Consider the following 23,082-nt stretch of genomic DNA (forward strand, 5'->3'; position numbering starts at 1 on the left):
AATCGTGTTCGTGCCATGATAAACTGTCCGTATGTAGCAGGTGGCCGTTACAACAAGGGTCCGCTAGACTCAGGTTTTACTGTAGTAAAAAGGTCAGACTTTGAGGAAAATACGAAACATTTCATTTGCATAGTGCACACAGAATTTTAACCATTCTTACAGAGAGACTTTGTAAGTTAGGCTGTTGTCACAAAGAGGATGTGGTTTCATAATGCAATTGCATTATTGTATACATGTATACAGTCATTTGTAGATTGGAAATACTTAAAGCTGCTTTACATTCCATACAAATTCATTCCATACAAATTCAATACATAAATATTTGCACAAAAACAAAGCCAGTAAATCAACAATCACAAATGTGAGACTGAATGGAAGTTCATATGTGTCAATCATATTTGATTAAAAATCACTCATCAAATTAAGACTCCACAAGACTGCCTCGGACGTGCTTGTTTCATTTTGTGTTATGCAGCAACCATGCCAAAACACACTGACATATTAAAACCAGTTGTTTCCAATTAGACAAAATTAGCATTCATGCCTTGGAATGAAAAGCTCATTCAGTTATTTCTACAGTGAGTCAGAAAGAGAAGTGTTCACCACACGTGCATTTGACATCACTACTTCACTGGCATCTGTATAGCAGTGTAATTCCAGAAGAAGAGAGAAAAAGAGAGAGAGAGAGAGAGAGAGAGAGAGAGAGAGAGAGAGAGAGAGAGAGAGGGGGAGAGAGAGAGGAGGGGGGGAGAGAGAGGGGAAGAGAGAGAGAGGGGAGAGAGAGAGAGAGAGGGGGAGAGAGAGAGAAGAGGGGGGAGAGAGAGAGAGGGGGAGAGAGAGAGAGAAGAGAGAGAGGGGGGGAGAGAGAGAGAGGGGGGGGAGAGAGAGAGAGAGAGGGGGGAGAGAGAGAGAGGGGGGAAGAGAGGGAGAGGGGTAGAGAGAGAGGGGGAGGGAGGGGGAGAGAGAGAGGGAGGGGGAGAGAGGGGGAAGAGAGAGGGGGGAGAGAGAGAGAGGGAGAGAGAGAGGGGGGGGAGGGGGAGAGAGGGGGGAGAGAGAGAGAGAGGGGGAGAGAGAGGGGGGGAGAGAGAGGTGGGGAGAGAGAGAGGGGGGGGGAGAGAGAGAGGGGGAGAGTGACACGGACGAAAGAGGACGAGTGTAGTAAAGGGACAGAAAAAGAATAGACACAGAATGAATCCATCTCCCAAGCAAAAAATGTCAACAAATAAATTAAGTCAAATACACCCCCAAAATGAATCACAGTGCCTTAAACCAACATGCATTTACATGTATATGGCCATGAAAAATCGAGTGCTTCAGGATTTCCCGTTCTTTCCTTTTACCTTTAATCTTTCAGTGGTTGATACAAGCACGTTTTGATCTACTCTTGCAGCCAATACCAAAAGACCTCTGGATCTCAAAATGTGTGACCTGTCTGTTAATTAGAAAACAGGAAAATGACGATAAGAAAACAAACACACAGACATGTAAATATATACTTGTGTCATCACCTGTTTTCTGTTTTAACTCCTTGCTGGAAATAAAAAATTTAAAAATCATATTAGCAACCAGTATTAACGTTATCCTCTGCATTAAATATGAAGATAAGTGTAAGAGTTTCAGGTAATATTCCAAGCAGTCTGAAGAACGAGAAGAACAAAGAGAAAATTCCAGCATGTATGACCATAAAGAAAAAGACTGTCCTAATATGAACAATATCACCACACTTAAAGGAATGGATTTAAAACCTGTTCCCACAAACTCAACACATCAAAAAAGAACTGTAACCTCTTCTGATAGCCACTGTTAGTACTATTTAAAATGTCACATGTTTACGGGCAAAATCTATGCAAAATTATGATGCTGAAAACACAAATTATTTATGTATACTGTACCAGTTAGATATGAGAAAAATGGCGTTGTCATATGACCTACATGTACTGATGAGTCAGTCTGTAGCAACTACAGAGAAAGCAGGATCTTTCTTGTGGTAAAGCGAACCAATAAAATCAATCTTTTACATGCAAATTGTCAACATAACAGCCGAAACATTAACTAAATGTGAAAGGAAAGGAAAAACAATGACTAAAAAGAGTCTTTCAGTTCATAAAGATGTAGAAATGAATTTATGGCTACCAAATATAATTCTGTTTGTTTACAAGAGCTCAAACCTTGGGTATAGATAGCCAAGAACCAATAAAAGTCACATATTTTTCGTCATAAACAGTCCCCTGCAAAGCATCCTCCATTTTGTAAGGGGGGGCTGTTCTGATTTTGGTTTGTTTTAGAAAACTGATCGATATATTCTGGTGAACTCAATATCAGTATCACTCTGTCACTTTTTCCAATGTCTGACTTGTCAGTATCTAATACATCAGTTTCACAAACGTTTTTGTGATAAAATACGCTTTCAGTAAAAATCAAATCCCCAAAGTTGCCACAATAATGAGCCCTGTGCGCCACAGGCACGTCAAAAAGAAGCCTCTCACAAAGAGAAAGAACAGAAAGAATAAAACAACAACGGTTACAGGCTTTACATGATAAGAGCAGGCAGTGCTTCAGCTTTCATCAAGCCAACAGAAAATAACTATAAAAAACAAAAGCAGAGACGGAGAAAAATATGAACAAGCAAATATGAACTTTATATCTTTTTCTCACACACACAGACACACAAACACACATGTACGCACTCACAACCCACACAAATATACTCACATTCATTATACTCAGTACTGGAAAGTAATCATATACCGCCTGCTGTGCAGAATATTGGATTGAGAGTGCATTTCATACAGTGTCTATAAAGAACTGTTTGAAAGAGAGCCAAAACATTTTTCTTTCAATAATTGTTAAATGGAAAAACGGGCACCCAATGCAGTTGTATTACGTAGTCCACATTCTACTATAACCATACAGCGGAACATACTTCTGCAAAATACATGTACTAGACTATATATCTGCAGTACATGTACTGTACTCCTGTACAGTTCAACCCACGTTACTGTGTATCTCATGTACCACAACAGTACACTCTACCATTTTTATATATATATATACAGTGGAACCCCCCTTTTAAGACCTTCACAAATCTGAGAAAATCAGGTCTAAAAAGGAGGGAGTCTTAAAATGGGGGTAAACTTACACAGGTTATGAACAGAAAGTCTGAAATACCAAGGTCTGAAAATGGAGGAAGTCTATAATTGGGGGGGTCTCAAAAGGGGGTTCCACTGTATCAGACCCACCTGAACACTGCATTATACCACCGCACACCGCCAACAGTCTACTATCAACCGTGACACAAGAATGTTACTACATGTACAGTGTACTCAAGTCAAGTTTGTACCACCGGCACACCTACACTCACCTCATCCCACCTACCACAAAAATTCTATTGTCAACCTTGACACAGAACTGTTACCACACTGTATTCAAGACAAACTTTTAACACTGACACATCACTAACACTGTTTTTCTAACCCAACCTATCGGTATACTCCTTTATACCAACAGGTGATTTTTTTTGAGGGAGACACCTCCTTGCTTTACATTTTTTTTAAAAGTTTTTTTTAGCATAGCTTTCGCCAAAGCATCGACTTTGTATTTGTATGTCAAGCTTTTACCACTGACATGCACTATACACTCTCTCCTCATCCCACCTACAAGCACACGCTTTTAGTTATACACCAAGGGCGACTTTTTGAAGCTGGGCGCCTCCTCGCTATTTTTTAGCATAGATTCCTTCACATCCTCTACTTTGCATTCAAGTCAAACTTTTACCACTGACATACACTACACACTCTCTCTTCTTCATCCAACCTACTAGCATACTCTTCTATACTGAGGGCGCCTACTCGCTATTTTTTTTAGCATAGATTTCTTCACATCATCTACCTTTCAGCATACAAACTCTCTCCTCTCCAACTAATTTAACCTACAACTTGTACAAGCAGGCTCCATCATTACACCAAGGGGAGCTTTTCAGAGCTGGGCGCCTCCTCGCCATTTTTCAGCAGAGATTTCTCCATGGCATCTACCTTGGCTAGCTGGGCCGAGGCCACGTCGTGCTGTTGCTTCATTTCCCGACGTTTGACCTCGGTGTAGCCGCAGGAACCGGCGAGAACCACCATGTTGGACAACCACCACAGCCCCGATTTGATCTCCGCGAAGTAGACACAGGCAATCACCGTCTGAGCGCATGCCTTGGCCGTCCCCGAGATGTTGTGGGTCAGCGGGGAGGTCACCTGTGAGGGAGGAAGGGAGAGTTAAAGCTCTTGTGCAAGACAAAACATAAGAATATTAGCCGCAAAAAGAAAAGGAAGAAGAAGGAACATGAGCAGCACCGCTGAGCACTACTAAATGGCATACATTATTGTCAAAACTTAATTGCTACAAAGACAGAAACCCAAAAAATATCACCGCAAGAAAAAAAAACCGCCTGGATAAAACACATTCCCAGCAAGGGAGAGGAGTGGGCACTGCCCTTATAATCCTGGCCAGAGAGTAGTTAACATCTCTAACATCCCCTATGACCAAAAATGATTATGGAACTACCTTTACCTTTTACATTCCTAGCAGAAATTCTTCTTCTGCGTTCGTGGGCTGAAACTCCCACGTGCACTCGTGGTTTGCACGAGTGGAATTTTACGTGTATGACCGTTTTTACCCCGCCATTTAGGCAGCAATACGCTGCTTTCGGAGGAAGCATGCTGGGTATTTTCGTGTTTCCATAACCCACCGAACCCTGACATGGATTACAGGATCTTTTTGTCGTGCGCACTTGGTCTTGTGCTTGAGTGTACACACGGGGGTGTTTGGACACCGAGGAGAGTCTGCACACAAAGTTGACTCTGAGAAATAAATCTCTCGCCGAACGTGGGGACGAACTCACGCTGACAGCGACCAACTGGATACAAATCCAGCGCGCTACCGACTGAGCTACATCCCTGCCCCCCCTAGCAGAAATCAAAACGACCGTAAACAAGAAAGAAACGGCATCAACTTCACCTGAATCTGCAGGCCGGTGACGTAACCAATGGCGAAGCCGAAGATCCCGCTTACGACCATCATGTACCAGAACGACACACTGTTGAGTTTGTCGAAGTTCATGACCTCCGATACCTCGCCGAACACCAGCATCAAGGGGACGAAAAGCACGCAGGCGTTGATGTTGTTGTAGAGCGTCAGTCGCCAAACATTGTTGTCCACCAGGGGGAGCACCTTCTTGGTGTAAATGGCGTTGAGGGCGACGCTAGCGCTGGCGGCAATGCCAAAGAATACACCCATCAAGGACAGAGATCCTGTGAAGGCGAAAGCGACAGGCTTGTGGTGAGCAAGTTAGAGTTATGCTGTAAATTCCCTTTATCTACAACACCCCCCCCCCCTCACACTTGTATTACTTCTCCAAGGCACTTACAAAATGCTGAATAGTGAAAAAGAAATCAAAAATTTTAGTAATAAATTTTCATTTGATTAATATACTTACCAACTCACATATAGCAATTTACCTCAGTTTAGTGCTAGGACGCTTGAACGCGATCACCTTGGTAACAAGGGAAGCAACCTTAAAAAAGAACGGCCTTGACCCTTATATAAGGGCCACGTGACCAGGATCACTTCCGTGTGCGTGCGCATAAAGCGCCGCCATGTTATCATTCCCTTTGCAGCGATTCAGAAGAAAAAAACGCTTTCTTTTTTAAAACTATATATAAATAGCGGGGTAGGCGGGAGGGACTCAGATATGTGAGTTGGTAAGTATATTAATCAAATGAAAATTTATTACTAAAATATAAAATTTCTAAAGTAAATTTTCATTTGATTAATATACTTACCCCAATCACATATAGCATTTGACTACGTCTGAGATGCTAGGTACTGAAAACGCTTACCCATCTAACACAACAAGGGGAAGCAAACCCATCACCAAAAAGGCAAACGTAGCCATGGTAACGAGAGGGTATCCCGGGAGTTACCTCCCCTCTAGTGGATACCACGTCACTTCCTACCACGACACGTGGCACTCATACGACTTGAAGAAAACTCAAACCATAAGCGGGGCAGGCGGGCGGGCCTACACTATGTGATTGGGGTAAGTATATTAATCAAATGAAAATTTACTTTAGAAATTTTATATTAAATTACATATTCTTACTCCCAATCACATATAGCAGATAACATCAACAAGGCGGTGGGAAAGAAAAAATCCAACTCCCATTAGAAACCCTGCCAGAAACTGGCCCGCTGCCCAAAAAGGCATGAAGGGCCCGGTGGGAAAGAAAATTCTAACTCACTCTAACACCCTTACCAGGAACTGGCCCCCTGCCAACAAGTCAGAAAGGGGCCAGAGAAAATCCTGAAAGACAGCCAGGATGTCGCTAAAGACACCTTCAGAAAGCTGTGCCCAACCCTTCCTCCCCGGACCATAAAGAAGGCGGCCCAGGGAGGAAGAAGAGCCCTGGATTACATGAACCCGAGCCAAGAGGAGGGGAAGACGATCTGACACCCCAACCCCCCCTTTCTTGTTGGAAGGCTATGCCAAAGCCCGACAACAACTGAGAGATATAGGTCAGCTCCAGAGAAGAGTGACCAATCTCCGCGCAAAAAGAAAGAGAAAGACCTGAGTACAAAGTACCAGAGTCCGACCCGATGATAAAAAACTCAAAAAGAGCATAAGCGTTCCTAAAGTTCCAAGAACGTGAAGAAACGCTCACCCCCCCTAAGCACACTGTCTGCTACTCTGTGTTAGAGTACAAACTAACCAAGAAACGATCAAGGTACTCCTAGGAAGTGACACAAGAAAACAACAGGAAAAACCCTGACTGCGATCTTTTGACATCGTCACCCATAAAGCATGCTACAGAAGGGTGCCGTAAACGGCAGACCTGCTGATCTCAAAAGAGATGGTAACCAGAAATCCTCTACCCGTTCGTGCCAAAGCAGAAAGGGATAGTACGAGGAAGCAGATACTTGCAACAAGAATAAGCACCCGAAAGTGCGGGAGTCACGGAGGGCAAAAGTCTAGAGTGACCAGTAACCATGAACAAAATGGCCCCCAAGCCCTAGAGCTCGCAGTTCAGTCTGCTTGTAGGTAATTGAAACCGAATCAAGAACCCAAAGCCGAAAACACGACTGGTAAGCATACCAGACAAAGCGTGAAGCCGACCAGCCAAAAGACTCCCGAGACAAAGAGGTCTCAGGAAAAAACCCTGGAAATTAAATCCAAGATCAAATCAAGAGCCCTCCTGGGTTTGAGCGAAAGACCCGAAAGAGCCTGTCCACGTCTGAAAGACTGAGGGACAAACACTGCGCGAACGGGCCAACACCATAGACATAGTAGCCTGTGATAGAAGGGTGACTGTAGCCAGAAACCCGACCGAACGGAAGTCGTACTGACTCACCTCCGAAAGAGGATGAAGAAAGCCTAGAAATCCGCCGACACAGGAGCCGGACATGCCATAGCTACCTGCGAAATGCAGGAGACAATCGCACAGGTCAAGACTAAAAGCCATAATGTCCGTAGGACAGCCATAATTCCGAAGTACCCGCCGTACGCAGGTAAACGAAAGAAAATAGGAACATTAGCCAGCTCCCCCCTTCCAGAAGGAGAGGACTGGCCAAAACTGAGAAAGAAGGTAAGCCACAAAGGATGACTCCTCCGACCTACATTGCCAAAGACAACGCCCCCTCAGAAAATCTGAATGTAACCTCCGAGGCCAACTCAAGAACAGCTTAAGTTAGGACGAAACACCAGAACAAATCTGATCGCCGAGAAAGACAGAGTCGGACCCAGCGACAGACAATAATGACCACAAACGTCGATCGTTGTTTTTAAAACCCTGACGTAACTAAGACGCCGGTAAGAGAAACCACCTCTCCGGCAAGCCGGAAGTGCGACAGAAGCAGCACCCCGTGGCTGAAACAACTGTTCGCCGCCTGAGGGCGGGCACCCGTAACACAGAAGGGCAGAGAAGCGAGGATCAACCACCTGATCTCCGCTCACACTGTTACGGAAAACCCCAAAAGATGTCTCTTCTCTGGCCACCGACTGAAGTCAGAGTGGCCGAGCGAAAGAAAATGCCGAAGTCACATCCACCAGAGGCAGAAACCGTACACGGAATAACCGGAAAACCGGAAACGCTCGTACCAGAACATCACACCGGCTGATACCCTGACTGACAGCGAGTCAGAAACAGCCAAATGACGTCCAAGACAACGGAACGGAATGGACAGAAGCCCCTCCCACCGGAAAGGTGACGAGACAACTACCCCGGCCGAGGAGCTAGAACGCCCGAAAGCGGCAGCTGTTCCTTTCTCCCAGAAAACAACCGGAAAGAAGAGGAACAGTATATCCAGCCACAGCCAGAAATGCAACCGACCAAGTCGCAGCATGCGAAAACTAAGGCTGCTGAGACTGAGGCCGGAAGCTGAAAAGCCCGGAAGCCAGTCTCCGGTCAACCCCAGCACAGCCACAGAGTGACCATGTGGTGAGAGACTTAAGATTCCAAAAAGGAAAGTACCGGGAAGTAACGTCCGCCACAGCTGCAAGAATAGCCTTGAGCCTTGACGGAAATCCCGACCATGTCCCTTCGCTGACCACCAACTGAACCTCAGAGTGGACTAAAAAGGACAAAGACCGAAGCCATAAACCCAGCGGTGGGAGGAAGAACGGAATACCCGGAAACCGGAAAACCGTAACCCAGAAAAGGACCTCACTCATCCCTTGACCATGAGGAAAAGGGTAGGAAGACCACCCCTCCGACCGCAGGCCCGGGTAAGAGGCCGTGCAACACCCTCCGGGCGAAGCACCGACTGCCCCTACCGACGCACAGAGTGCTGAAAGCCGACTGCTATTGTTCCCTCTCTGACGTCCAAACGGAAGTGACAGAAAGAGGAACAGCCTATCCGACCGAAGCCTGAAACGCCGCCGCCGAAACCACAGAATGCGGAAACAAAGGCTGCGTAGGCTGAGGCAGGAAGCCATAAAGCCAGGAGGCCAGTCTGCGGCCCATCCTACCACCAACGACGGGGCGTACAAGTGAAGGAGGGCTTATTGCCAGAACACTGTTGCTTTCTCCCTGCCATTCAAAAGGAATTGCCAAGAAGAAGAACAGCAAACCCGGCCGAAGCCGGCTAGCAGCCGACGAACCCGTCACAACGGAAACGAAGACTGCATAGACTGAGGCCAAAGCCAGAAAGCCCGAAGGCCAGTGTGTGGTCCACCCAAAACCGAGCGTCAAAGCGAACCTGTGTAGGTGGACCTATGCTTTCCGTCAAAACCGAAACAACGCAGCCGCCGAGACCGCCACCGCGGAAACGAAGGCTGCATAGGCTGAGGCCGGAAGCCATAAAGCCCGGAGGCCAGTCTGCGGACCCTCCGTACACCGCAGCTTCAACATACGTGTGTAGGTGGACCTATGCTTCGGCCGAAACCGGAAAACGCAGCCGCCGAAACCGCCACAGCAGAAACGAAGACTGCATCGACTGAGGCCGGAAGCCATAAAGCCTGAAGGCCAGTCTGTGATCCCTCCGTACACTGCCGCTACAGCGTACGTGTGTAGGTGGACCTATGTTTCCGGCCGAAACCGGAACCGTTTATCCCGGCCGAAACCGGGAACGGCCGCCGCTGCCAGTCAACAAAGTCCGAACCTGCAAAGGGCGTTCTTGTCAACTGGCCGCAAACCACCCGAAAAACGCAGCCGCCGAAACCGCCGCAGCGGAAACAAAGACTGCAAAGACTGAGGCTGGAAGCCATAATGCCCGGAGGCCAGTCTACGGTCCCTCCATACACAGCAGCTGCAGCGTACGTGTGTAGGTGGACCTAAAATTCCGGCCGAAACCGAAAACGCAGCCGCCGGAACCACAACAGCGGAAACGAAGACTGCATAGACTGAGGCCGGAAGCCATAAAGGCCGGAGGCCAGTCTGTGGTCCATAAACTCACCACAAACAGAGCGAGAAGTGAGAGAAGGACCTATACTTCCGGTCGAAACCGGAAAAACGCAGCCGCCGAAACCGCCGATAGCGGAAACGAAGACTGCATAGACTGAGGCCGGAAGCCATAAAGCCCAAAGGCCAGTCTGTGATCCATACCCTCACCACACAAGCTGAGCGGGAAGTGAGAGAAGGACCTGTGCTTCCGGCCGAAGCCGGAAATGCAGCGACCGTAAACGGAAGCTGCTGCCGAAACCGGAGCAGGCTGTGGCCGGGGCCGTAAGGCCCTGAGGCCAGCCTGTAATCCATACCCTCACAACCGGCTGGGCGGGAAGTGAGGGCAGGAACTGTGCTTCCGGCCGAAGCCGGAAATGCGGCGACCGTAAACGGAAGCTGCTGCTGAGAGTCAAAGTCCCGGACATACTGGCGGGGACGGACATCAGCATAAAGCACAGACTGGCTACCAACGTCCAAGCCGAAACGGGAGGATGTTTCACCAGGAGAATGCAGAGAGTAACTCTGCCCAATTGACCTGTCTCCCGGCAGGGAGTGTCCCGACGCCTCACGAGGGCTGTAGGACCAGGTCAACTTACTTGAATGGCCTGCGAAGAAGGCGGAAACGGCAGAGGCCGGAAGCTGCACTCCAGAACCGGAAGCCACAGCCAGCAAAGCAAGGGACTGCACAACCCCAACGGAAAAAGGAAGAGCAGAGCTGACGGAAAACGGAAGAGCGCTGCATCTCCCGCTGGCCAACGTATCGGATATCTGAAACAAGAGATATATAGCAAAGAGGACCAAGAGCCCCCTAATCCGGAGCCAACAAGAAGAAGGCGGCGAAACAACGGCCAAGCTAGACGTACAGCAGTAGTCGAACTCGGAGGAGAAAAAGTCACAGATAAAACAGTGTTGAGGGCTTCGTAAGAAGCCCCAACACCCAGCTAAGCAGAGGACGACTTGGGCTTGTTACATTACCCCTAACGTCGGCCTTAACCCCTTTCGCTCGTCTGAGTCAGCCATGCTGACTAACCAAAACGAACAAAGCCAGACAAAAATTTACTGAAAAACATACGTTCAAAACGGACAGCAAACTCAGTAAACAAACAAAACAAAGAACGTGCAACGAACACAACTACCGAGCTTGCAACTACATGAGAAGACAAGCACCGGTACATGCCAAAACAATAAACATCAGTAAAGCTAACAAAAATACAAATGGCGGCACGCAACAGCTACTGATAACACAAGTCCCACGGATGAACTATCAGTAACAACACAGCAAGGACGTTTGCAAACAACAAACCAAAACAAGAACGGCTCACCAACTGGAGCCCGCACAGGAGAAAGACAGGTAAAACGTGGCCGGCAGGTGAGAAGTCTCACCAAGATAGCCACTTGTTAGCGAAAATATTCAGGACACCCTCTCTCCAGGACGCTGAAAGGTCGTATGAGTGCCACGTGTCGTGGTAGGAAGTGACGTGGTATCCACTAGAGGGAAGGTAACTCCCGGGATACCCTCTCGTTACCATAGCTACGTTTGCCTTTTTGGTGATGGGTTTGCTTCCCCTTGTTGTGTTAGATGGGTAAGCGTTTTCAGTACCTAGCATCTCAGACGTAGTCAAATGCTATATGTGATTGGGAGTAAGAATATGTAATTTAATTTTTGATTAAATTACATATACTCTACCAACTCACATATAGCAGATTGCTACTATAGGTGGTGGGTAGAGTAAACTCACTTTAGGAAGCAGGCAACACCTGCCCCGCTGCTACCAAAGCTGGTAGAGCGTTACTCCCATCTTGACGCCGGCTGGCAACGTCACGCAGGTAGTAATTTAGGAACACGTCCTCCGATCTCCAGTAGGCGGAATTGAGGACTTCCGTCAGTCTTCCGGATTTGAGAACAGCAAGGGAAGCTGCCCAAGCCCTTGCCTCATGTGTACGAGCAGAAGTGAGAGGAAGGACTGACTGCCCACCCCAACCCCCTTTCTGGTTCTGCCACCAGTCATACGCTTGTCTGATAAGCGTTGAAATCCACCTGGCTAAGGTAACCCGCGACTCATCTTTGCTACGGGCTGTGTTAAGTGAGATAAACAAAAGTTTTTGTTCTTTAGACCTTAACAGAGCCGTGCGAGCCAGGTAACTGCTGAGCACTCGTACCGGGCAGTTAACAACGTCAGGATCACCCGGAGCAAGAATCTTACTAAGCGGGGGAATCCTAATAATAGGGGAAACTTGTCCAGGCTTTTGGTTTTTGGCTAAGAACTCAGGACAGAAACGCAAAGTTACAGAACCGTCTGCTTCAAACGACGTATCCCTAGGCACGCCTAGTCAGATTAGGCAGGCTAGCATCATCCAAGGGCTCAAAAACTTGCGACCTTAAGAAGTTAAGAACAAGAAAAAGATCCCAGGCCGGCAAAGGAGCCTTTTCTCTAGAGAAACCCAACGCTGATCCTTTGAGGACGCTAGCGATTACACCCCCCAGGTTAATAGTGTGTCCCAATTGTTTTAGCGTAGAGGAGATTGCCGATCTCCGCACTTTAAGGGATGAAGGAGACCTTCCTTGAGCTGCCAACCACGACAGATGGTTGGCCACTTGCATGGACCTAGGGGAAGTAGGATTAACCCCGTCACGGCGGTTCCCCCTTTCACAGACAGCATGATTAAGTTTGCTGCTGGCACCTGCCCACGCAGCCCCTGCCCTGCTTATCTGTTAGCACATTCCTGGCCCCGCTGGGGCTTCAGCCTTCTTTGTTCCACTGGCTGGCAGCAGAAAATGAGTCAATTTCCCACGGTTTAATTGCCTTCCTGCCACTGCCTCACAGCAGAACCAGATTTTGTATCTAGTTTATATCTTGAAGAGCCCTGTCTGGAGCACTTTCCATGTGGTTTCGTCTTGAAGATTTTTTGTCTTGTATTAGTTTCTGATCATCAGAGTACATGTACGCTGTGTGTTTCATTTGTGTGGCATTGTGTTGTGACAGGTAAATTTTTCACCCACTGTTCAGCAGAAAAGAAAGGATTGAATCATAGTATTATTACAAGTGACATCACACTCAGTTATTTTGTGCAGCAGTGTGACCTAATATTTCCAGTTTTCTTCTTTGTCTTCATGTGACAGTGTATGTTGGGTATGCAGTGTGTTTTATAATGGAGCATACTGAAACTGAACATCTAATTTGTGTTAATGCATTGTGTAGACTGTGTGGGGAACGCTCTGCAAGAACAAAAAAAGATCGACATTGTAATGTGAAACTGTGTGTGGACTATGCGGACAAACTGAAAAACTTTTTTAACATTGATGTATCTTCTGATATTAGTGCAAAACATTCGACCACGTTTTGTCAGAAGTGCTATTCAAAGCTGATTAAATTAAACCGTACGCCCTCAAACACAACAGCTGATCGTGTTAAGGAACAAGCTCAAGCCATTAATAACATCCAGTGGGTGTCCATATCATTTATCCCGTTGCCGACACTGGTTTGCTGGTGTCAGTATAATGTGAACAGCCTTCTTTAAATCTACCCCAAGATACATGGAAGTAAAACTAGCTATAACAACAACAACAACTGCCGTGTGCTGACATTTTGGAATACTGTTTTCCTACTTGGATACCTGTAAGCGGGCTCAAGAAAAGATACTTCACACACACAAGGTAAAAATCTTCAAAGTGTCAGCATGAACATCTGTTAACATTAACCTTGCAGATTTGTTTTTAATGTGTTCTGTCTTCAAAAGTTGACCGTGGCGCGATCTGTAGCCACTCAAATACATGTCATTAATTACATTGTGCCGTGTGTACTGTTCTCTGTCTGTCTTCTTTCAGCAGGCTACAGCAGTGGCACACCTAAAGCATAGTGGTCATATTTAGTATCGTTTGAAAGTTTATGGTCTTGACTACAAGGCTATGTGTAAATAACACACATGCTGACATCGTAATTCAAGAGAACTAACAAGATAGAAGTGTTTTCAAAACACACAGCTTACTCGCAAGGCAGAGATAGCAGTGCGTAGCTGCCGAGAGGTTGAGCTAGGCCGCACTCTGGCCTGCTAGTAGAAGGGAGCTTTTCTCTTAGCCTTCTACTGCTGAGATGGCTTGTGTGGGTGATGCTATCGCGCGGTTGTACAGTCACTACTGTGTAGCCAGCGCTGAACCGGGGGATGGGTGATTAATTACCGCTGGCGGCCTGGCACTGAGGAAGGGGTGATAAAGGGGTCAGATTCCGGCTGTGCCTGTGAACTAAACCTAATAGCAGAAACTGCCGTGCCGTTTGCCGTACACCAGCTGACCCAAGCAGACCAGTGGGAAGCGTAAACCGAACCCGTAGATTCCCTATGCGCTTTCTGCACTAACATCAAAGTTGAGTCTGATGCGCCTGAACAGCGCAGCGAGTCCCGCACAGTCTCCAGCCGTGTAACCGAAGAACCTGAGGGTTGTCGTGATGGATCCCCGTTCTTGGCTGTAATAAATCTCCCTTTCTTAGGTTGAGCGGAATGGGAGGACCGACAGCGAGACGCAGGAGGTCTGGGTACCAGTGCTGACTCGGCCACAAGGGGGCGATCAGCACAAGAGAGGGTTGGTCTAGTTCCGCCTTTTTCAGTACTCTGCCCAGCAGCTGAAACGGAGGGAACGCGTAAGCCACAAGACCTGACCAGTCGATCCCCATGGCGTCGACCTTCCAAGCCTCCGGGTCCGGGGACACAAAGACCGGAAGCCTGCGGGAAAACTGGGTGGCAAACAGATCGACCAGAAGTTTGTCCACTTGTGCCCACAGGTGTTGGAGGGCCTGGTGAGTGAGCATCCACTGTGTGGATAACGCTCGAGGACCGGCTGAGTGAATCGGCCAGAACGTTCAACCGGCCTGGCAGAAATTTCGCTGCCACTCTTATGCTGTGAGCACTGCACCAGATTAAAATCTGGCAAGACCTGACCGACAGCGAGAGAGAGCGGGAACCGCCCTGACGGTTGATGTAGGCTGCCACAGCCATATTGTCTGTGTTCAGCCGAATGTGTTTCCCTTGTATCAGGGGCAGAAAAGCCTGACAAGCTAGGAAAACAGCCTCGAGCTCCAGCATATTGATGTGAAGCTTCGCCTGATCTGCCGTCCATACGCCCGAGGCCGTGTGGCACGCCAGATGGGCCCCCCACCCCGACAGCGAGGCATCCGTGAACAAGTCCTCGTCTGGAGGAGGGAGCGAAATGGGAACTCCCTGCGCGATCCAAGGCAGGAGCCACTGCCGTGTGGTCTGTACAAACCAGTCCCCAAGGGGAACCGAGACCATCCAACCCTGGACTGACTGGTTCCACACCGAGTTCAGAGCGGCCTGAAAGGGGCGCTTGGGAATAACTCTGCCCAACGGCACCAGAGCAGACATTGACTCCATCTGTCCTAGAAGGGACGTCAGAACTCGCACAGGCGCTCGTTCCTGCGAGGACAGGGATGTGATAAGCGCCTGAAGCTTCTCTATCCTCCTCTGCGTAGGGCGGACAGACCAATCCATAGTGTTGAACCTCATCCCTAGGTAGGTGAAAACCTGGGCTGGAGTAAGTTCTGACTTGGTCGGATTCACAGAGAACCCCAGATCGTTGGCTTGGGACAGAACAAACTGGGTGTGAACCCGACATGACTCTGAGTCCTGATGAAGAATCAACCAATCGTCTAGGTAAGCTCTCAACCGAACGCCCTCTTGCCTGACAAGTGCACAGAGTTGGCGAACCACCAAAGTAAAGATCCAGGGCGCCAGCGAGAGGCCGAACGGAAGCGCCCTGAACTGGTACACCCGATCTCCCCATCGGAATCTCAACCACTTCCGGTCGGATGGGTGAATGAGGATATGAAAATACGCGTCGGTCAGATCGATCGACGTCACCCAGTCGCCTGGTCTGAGTGCATCTCTGACCGACGCGGACGTCTCCATTGTAAAACGGATCTGTCTTAAGAATTTGTTGAGAGGTGACAAGTCAAACACGGGGCGCCAAGCCCCCGATGCTTTTGGCACCACGAAAATCCTCCCGAAAAAACCCGGGGAGGTGTGGTCTAGCACCTCCTCCACGGCCTCCTTTTGAAGGAGAGACACGATCTCGCCCTGAATGGCGGACCTCGCCTCCAAATTGGCCGGTGGTCGAAAGGGTGGGGGCGTTCTCGTCAGAGGAGCCTTGCCGTCCGCCCAGGGCAACCTGAACCCCGAACGCACTATCCCCACAATCCATTGGCTGTTTACCTTGAGTAACCAGCGATGAACGACCCTGGAGGGGCCGCCCGCCACCACAAAGGTGGGGGGTGCGGGGGCTAATGGTTCGGGGAGGCATCATTGGGGGTGGGGCTTACGCCCCGACCCCCTGGACTTGCCAAAAGACGGACCCTTCTTAGGCTAAGGGGCACCACGACACCGACCCCTAGAAGAAGAAGACTGACCTTGAGCCTTGCCCCTGGACGACGCAGACTGCTGTGTCTTGCCGGGGCCTTGCTGCTTAGTCTGTGGGTTGACAAACCCAGCATGCGCGATCCTGGAGATTGCCAAATCCCGGGCATCACGCGTCTTCTTCTGGAGAGCTTCAAGAGAGGGCTGACCAAGAAGAGCACCCTCCGTGAAAGGAGAGATCTTCAAAGCCTCGATCGTAACCTAATCCTGAATCTTGGATCCAGTAAGAAAAGCGGACCTGCGAGAATAAACTGAGTGTGCATAAAGCCGAGGCGACAGGCTCATCTGCTCTGATGACACCTTAGCCAGCGTAGCAAGCAAAGTCGCTACATCGTTCTCCACCGCATCCTTCCGAAACTCAAACGGAACGAGAGAGGTAGAAATCGATCTCGAGAGAGCTCTTTGGATTGTCTCCGACAAGGATGACAGCTCCAGCAAAGACCTGCCCGTTTCCTCCAAGGACAAAAGAGTAAGTTCCGAACACGGAACAGCCCTGTCCCTACTGTACCCATCTTCCCGGAGAGAAGCTAATTCCGGAGTCACCGGAAGTGTAGCCCGCGGAAGAGCGAATGAGTCGATAAGGTTGACCGACTGAGAATTCAACGTAAACTTCCGGCCAGAATGAACAGCGGAAGTCGGTTGTTGAGAGGAAGACAGCCAAGGCTTGACTACATCCGGAGCAGCACCATGTGCCACCAAAAGCGGAACTGTATCAGCGCGTACGTTGGCATGAGATTTAGTCTTGCCCAAGACTCGAGACATCTCGTAAGCAACGGATGGGGATTCCCGGAAACGAAAGGAATGAGAATCATCCTCCGGAACACGGAAATCTCCCAAAGCCGAGGGTGGCGGAACGGACACACCTGCCGTAGACACCACACCTTCCTCAAAATAGCGAAACGCCACTTCAGCTGCAGACGCAAGTGCGTGAGGCAACTCAGATGGCAACCAGAAACTACTGTCTTCCTCCTGCAGAGAAGGAGCAAAATCCGATTGCTCATCCATCACATCCGTGTGAGCCGGAAGACTGTCACCGTATTGACTACAAACGTCAACCGGAACATCGACCGGAAAGGAAGCCACGTGCGGGATGCTATACCCGGGACATGACTTCCTACGGACGGCTTCCTGCCCGAAGGCCGGAAGCTGAGATTGCTGTGTCGCCGCCAACTCGTATGGGGAAGGGGACAACAACAACAGATCCCTTCGCGTTTCCGGGTCCCTTCCCTGCTCTACCCGACCGCGCGAGCGGAAGGTGATAGGCAGGGAGTCGGAACTTTCTCCCCTTGCCCGTTCTCCAGGGGGGGGGGGGGGGGCTACTTTCTCCGGTAAACACGCTTCACGTTGGCGGGAGGACCCCGCTACTGGTGAAGCATAAATACCTTTTTGACCGGAGTGGCCAGAAGCATCGGCACGTGAGGGAACCCCTCCATCACCGGGAGACTGACAAGCGTGAACGTCAGCCCTTGTCACAGTCGCCGAGGGGGGAACCTTAACCCTGGCGAGAGAAGAAGAATCTCCCACACCCTGTGGAAAAGAGAGAAACTCCTCCCGCGTAGACTTGAGGTCCGCAGACAGCGCGTTGATTTGCGCGCTCAGAGTCAACAAAATCGTAGAAACCTCGGGAGACACAATGGGGTTACTACTAGCAACCTCCGAGACCTTCTCCGCCGACAGAGTAGGCATGGTGGCGGGGCGAAGCAAAGAGGAGGAGGGTGCATTAATCTGTACGTCGATCGATTTCGAAGAAGCAGGATCAAAAACCGTAACGTTAGCTGGTTTCGGCTTTCTAGAACCTTTCTTAGGCGAGTGCACAGCAACTACCTGCTTGGCTAAGCTCTTCTTCTTGCCGCTGTCAGACATGACAGCAAGTAAGTCAACTTGTTTATCAAAACAAAACAACAAAAACAAACTCAGGCAAAGACGCACAGACCGACAAAATACAACAGTAAAATTTGGAATAATCTCACCCAAAACAGCCGTAGGTAGAGAGAGAGTGGTCGGGAACCAAGGTGAACAGTCACTGCTAAGAAAACAGCAAGACCGTGAGCTAAAAAGCTCGAGCGCATTCGGCACACATCCACCGCATGTAAACGCTTGGAAAGGAATGATAATGTGGCGGGAGAGCCAGATTTGAAGAAAGTTTAATGTAAAAGTTAGAGATGGAAGGCTTAGAATGGTCATGGCGTACAGAGTCATTCTGTCACGCTATCGCTGTTTTCAGCTTGCCAAAGAAGAGCTAGAATACTAGGGTTCATAACCAAAAGTAGACGATGCAAGGGAGGTAATTCCCTTTTCAGTTCCGTGTTGGCGGCCATTTATGTGGCGCGGACACGATTTTACCAGCATACGGGTCGATAAATGGTGGTAGAACTTGACCAATGTCAAGTTGAGTAACGAGAGATTGGATGAAAGTTGTGAAATGGATGTAATTTAATGACCACAAGATGTTATTTTGGTTAATAACGTAACAGGAATATGATGATTGTTCGTAGGGTTGGAAACAACGATCGCCGGAAGAAATCATCGTTAGATCAGAAAGGATAGGAATCTTAAAAGAGAGGGGAGACAAGGTTTCTTTGATGAAGATAATGTTGTAGGTTGCTTAAATATTACGAACAGTTATTAAAAGAGCGCTTGTTGTGATCAGCAAGTGTAAAGATAAAGGAAAAAGGACGGACTACATTGTCCGCGTAATGTTTTGAAAGTAGTGCGGTTAATGTTCTTTTTCAGTCAGCCAATCTGCCTCTGGTTCTGTGTGTTTGTTTACGTTGCCATGCAGATTGGTATAAAAGGCAGGGTAAAACGAAGTTCCTACACGCATTAGGACAGGCTTTAGAACAGAATAGGATGGGTTAGAATAAGGACATGGACTGAGGGCGCTAGGTTAGGGATTAGAATAGGGAGAGAGTAAAGACAAGGTAGACTAGATCAAGATTTAGAATAGGGACAAGAAGAAGAGACTTCACATTCTGTTGAAGGGATAGTGTAGGGAAAACATAGAGTAACGATAAAAGAACTTAGAGATTCTTTCTACCTCTTCACAAATTAGGACAGCTTAGGCATAGCCAGTTTAAAAGGACGACCGCGCATGTTACTGCTTGCTTGCTTTAAGCAACAGTAAAGGTCCTAAAGATATGTAGGAGAGGAATTCCGTAGATAGTCAGAAATAAACAACCGGACTGTTAGAACGTCGGCGTGCGTTTGATTGAACGGTCCTAAATTAGCTAGCTAGGTGTGGTAGATTAAACTTTAGGTGACCTGCGCAGATGTGGGCAAGCTCCTGTGTTTTTGGTGTCCCACCCTGTCTGCGTACGGTACTTTGTAAAAGGGAGAAGACTGGAAATAAGGTTGGGATAAAATACTTTGGTGGTGAATAAGTAGAGTCGTCCGCGACTCTGTCCCGTTCTCACTGAAGTTAATCTAGAAAGTTCTGAGGTCTTAGACCATCCTTAAAACATAGCCCAAAGAGGGAAGAACCGTTTCTCCCATTTCGAATTCCATCAAAATAAATAGGTCGTAAGAAATTCTTAGATAGTCAGTCAGGGAACAAAAGATCCTGTATGGGATAAAAAGGTAGCTAGCTCGATATGCGGAGTCTCGATTTAGGATAGGATTATCTGGGGAAGGGAGATTAGGTGGCTTCATTGTTTTTCCATAAAGATAATCTGCGCATTTTTGATGTTTGCCATGTAAAGGCGACCCGGGATTTTGTATCAATTTTGTATGTGAATTTATAATATTGCGTAATTTACGCCTGTTGTATTTGGATGATTTGTACACTTTTCTAGATAATGAGTCTAATAAACTATTTATAGAAAAGTGATCCCATGAAATTGACTCCGTCACTCGACTGAATGGTTTTCGTCGTTACATAAGTCGTCATTTCTTCTCACTGAGTAACCTTTTATAAAGATAAGCTAACCCGGCAATTTTAGGTGGAAGAGGATAAAATTAGCAACCAACAGATTAGGAGTGCACGCACTAGGAGAATGAACACAACGCGAGGCAAATTTAGACAAAAGGAAGAGAGTAAATTAGGAGTGCATGCACCAGACCAGGAATCTGCAGAGCTAAATGAAAGACACACATTTTATTTATTATCTACATGTTATACAACTTTCACGGTTTTCCGCCGGGTAAACAAACAGACAATCAACACAATAGGAAAACTGCTACAATAACATGGCGGCGCTTTATGCGCACGCACACGGAAGTGATCCTGGTCACGTGGCCCTTATATAAGGGTCAAGGCCGTTCTTTTTTAAGGTTGCTTCCCTTGTTACCAAGGTGATCGCGTTCAAGCATCCTAGCACTAAACTGAGGTAAATTGCTATATGTGAGTTGGTAGAGTATATGTAATTTAACCCCTTCACTGCCACAGTATAACAGCATTTTGGTATTGCTGTGCGCCAGGGCAAATTTCGCTTTCTTCGGTAGGTTCACTAATCTGTTCACTGCTCAATCATTTATTGAGATATCTTTTAGATCTTTGGCGTTTGCTTACACCCTTGGCTATTATCTGATAACATGATCATTGGACTTTGTTTGTGATTGTTATAGTAAAAATCGATATAATGACCATTTTTGTCAAAAATTACAGTTTCCAAACTTTCACACACACACTGCAGCACGTAAAACCGCAGAAAACACAGCTAAAACTGGTGTCAAACATCAGGTACTCGCATTACAGCCCATAACAGTATTCTTCTGTGTGGTAATCCATAAATCACTTCTTGTAGAGCTTCCAGAACACTGTATCATTTGAAAACAGGTCTACGAGTTGATGTCCGACTTTCGGCCGCCATTTTGAATCTTATAGATCGGAAAAACTTCTAAAAATGTTTTTACCACGTGGTACTAACTTATCTGAACAGTCAATGGGAAAGAACTGTGTTTAAACCCCTACAAGAAGTTGGTCAGTGGTTACCTCCCATTTAGTTTTCACAAATGTCCTGAAAAGTGTTGATGTAAATGCCACGTACCTAGTACGTGTATGGGCGTATGACAAACCAAACATGACCACGTATCTAGTACGTGCTGGGCAGTGAAGGGGTTAATGCAAGTTTATGAAGTAAACTCCAAACTGCTGATCCATAGTAAAACCTGGTTTAAGACCCCCTCTGCATTCAGACTTTATTATCTCAGATTTTCTCTTCTTGGTATCAGTAAATGTACCTCCATTTTGACACTTCCCCTCCTTTCACACTTCCCCTCCTTTCACACTTCATTGGTCAGATCTTTAGGGGTCTTAAGATAGAGGTGCCATTTTGATACTCCCCCTCCTTTCACACTTCATTGGTCAGATCTTTAGGGGTCTTAAGATAGAGGTGCCATTTTGATACTCCCCCTCCTTTCACACTTCATTGGTCAGATCTTTAGGGGTCTTAAGATAGAGGTGCCATTTTGATGTTCCCCCTCCTTTCACACTTCATTGGTCAGATCTTTAGGGGTCTTAAGATAGAGGTGCCATTTTGATACTCCCCCTCCTTTCACACTTCATTGGTCAGATCTTTAGGGGTCTTAAGATAGAGGTGCCATTTTGATGTTCCCCCTCCTTTCACACTTCATTGGTCAGATCTTTAGGGGTCTTAAGATAGAGGTGCCATTTTGATACTCCCCCTCCTTTCACACTTCATTGGTCAGATCTTTAGGGGTCTTAAGATAGAGGTGCCATTTTGATACTCCCCCTCCTTTCACACTTCATTGGTCAGATCTTTAGGGGTCTTAAGATAGAGGTGCCATTTTGATACTCCCCCTCCTTTCACACTTCATTGGTCAGATCTTTAGGGGTCTTAAGATAGAGGTGCCATTTTGATGTTCCCCCTCCTTTCACACTTCATTGGTCAGATCTTTAGGGGTCTTAAGATAGAGGTGCCATTTTGATGTTCCCCCTCCTTTCACACTTCATTGGTCAGATCTTTAGGGGTCTTAAGATAGAGGTGCCATTTTGATGTTCCCCCTCCTTTCACACTTCATTGGTCAGATCTTTAGGGGTCTTAAGATAGAGGTGCCATTTTGATACTCCCCCTCCTTTCACACTTCATTGGTCAGATCTTTAGGGGTCTTAAGATAGAGGTGCCATTTTGATATTCCCCCTCCTTTCACACTTCATTGGTCAGATCTTTAGGGGTCTTAAGATAGAGGTGCCATTTTGATATTCCCCCTCCTTTCACACTTCCCCTCCTTTCACACTTCCCCTCCTTTCACACTTCCCCTCCTTTCACACTTCATTTTTCAGATCTTTAGGGGTCTTAAGATAGAGGTGCCATTGTCTTGACACACAGAAAGAAAGAAAAGGACATGGAAAAGTGACAAAACGCTAGACTTACCAGCTGCCCCTTCTTGGTCTACACCAAGGAAGAAGCCAAGGATGATAACTCCACAGCAAATAATGGCTTTAAAAGACGTCGACTGGCCCAGCAATAGGTAGGTGAATAACTGCACAAACCATATGAAAAATAAATAATTTCTCCTCTACTGCAAAAGACAGACAACAGCCACCAGTGATTTTCAAAGCAAAGAAATTGAAATGACAGTGACAGTTTTATTTCTACTTGATTTCAAAATGAAAAAGTGGTTTTTTTTAAGTATTTTTGGGTATTTATAACCAGACTGACCTACAAGTATCTGTTTACTTTGAAACTGACAGTCATATAACTAGTATAAACCCTACCAAATTAACAAATCTACGCAACCCGGTGCATTCCAGACATAACTTTGAGTGAAAGAGAAACAA

General features: G+C 47.3%; 1 protein-coding gene across 1 annotated transcript in view; it reads right to left on the reverse strand.

Annotated features, from left to right (window-relative positions):
• Positions 1-1,111: 1,111 nt before the first annotated feature.
• LOC138963919 (GDP-fucose transporter 1-like) overlaps positions 1,112-23,082 on the reverse strand; it is a 32,185-nt gene continuing 10,214 nt past the window's right edge. Inside the window, exons 5-7 of the mRNA XM_070335778.1 lie at positions 22,676-22,784; positions 5,002-5,294; positions 1,112-4,238 (exon numbers count right to left, since the gene is read on the reverse strand). Coding sequence (XP_070191879.1) covers positions 3,957-4,238; positions 5,002-5,294; positions 22,676-22,784 — 684 coding nt within the window. The 3' untranslated portion in view covers positions 1,112-3,956. The remainder of the gene's footprint in view (positions 4,239-5,001; positions 5,295-22,675; positions 22,785-23,082) is intronic.

Source organism: Littorina saxatilis, linkage group LG4 (assembly GCF_037325665.1).
Source record: "Littorina saxatilis isolate snail1 linkage group LG4, US_GU_Lsax_2.0, whole genome shotgun sequence".
NCBI classification, from domain to species: domain Eukaryota; kingdom Metazoa; phylum Mollusca; class Gastropoda; order Littorinimorpha; family Littorinidae; genus Littorina; species Littorina saxatilis.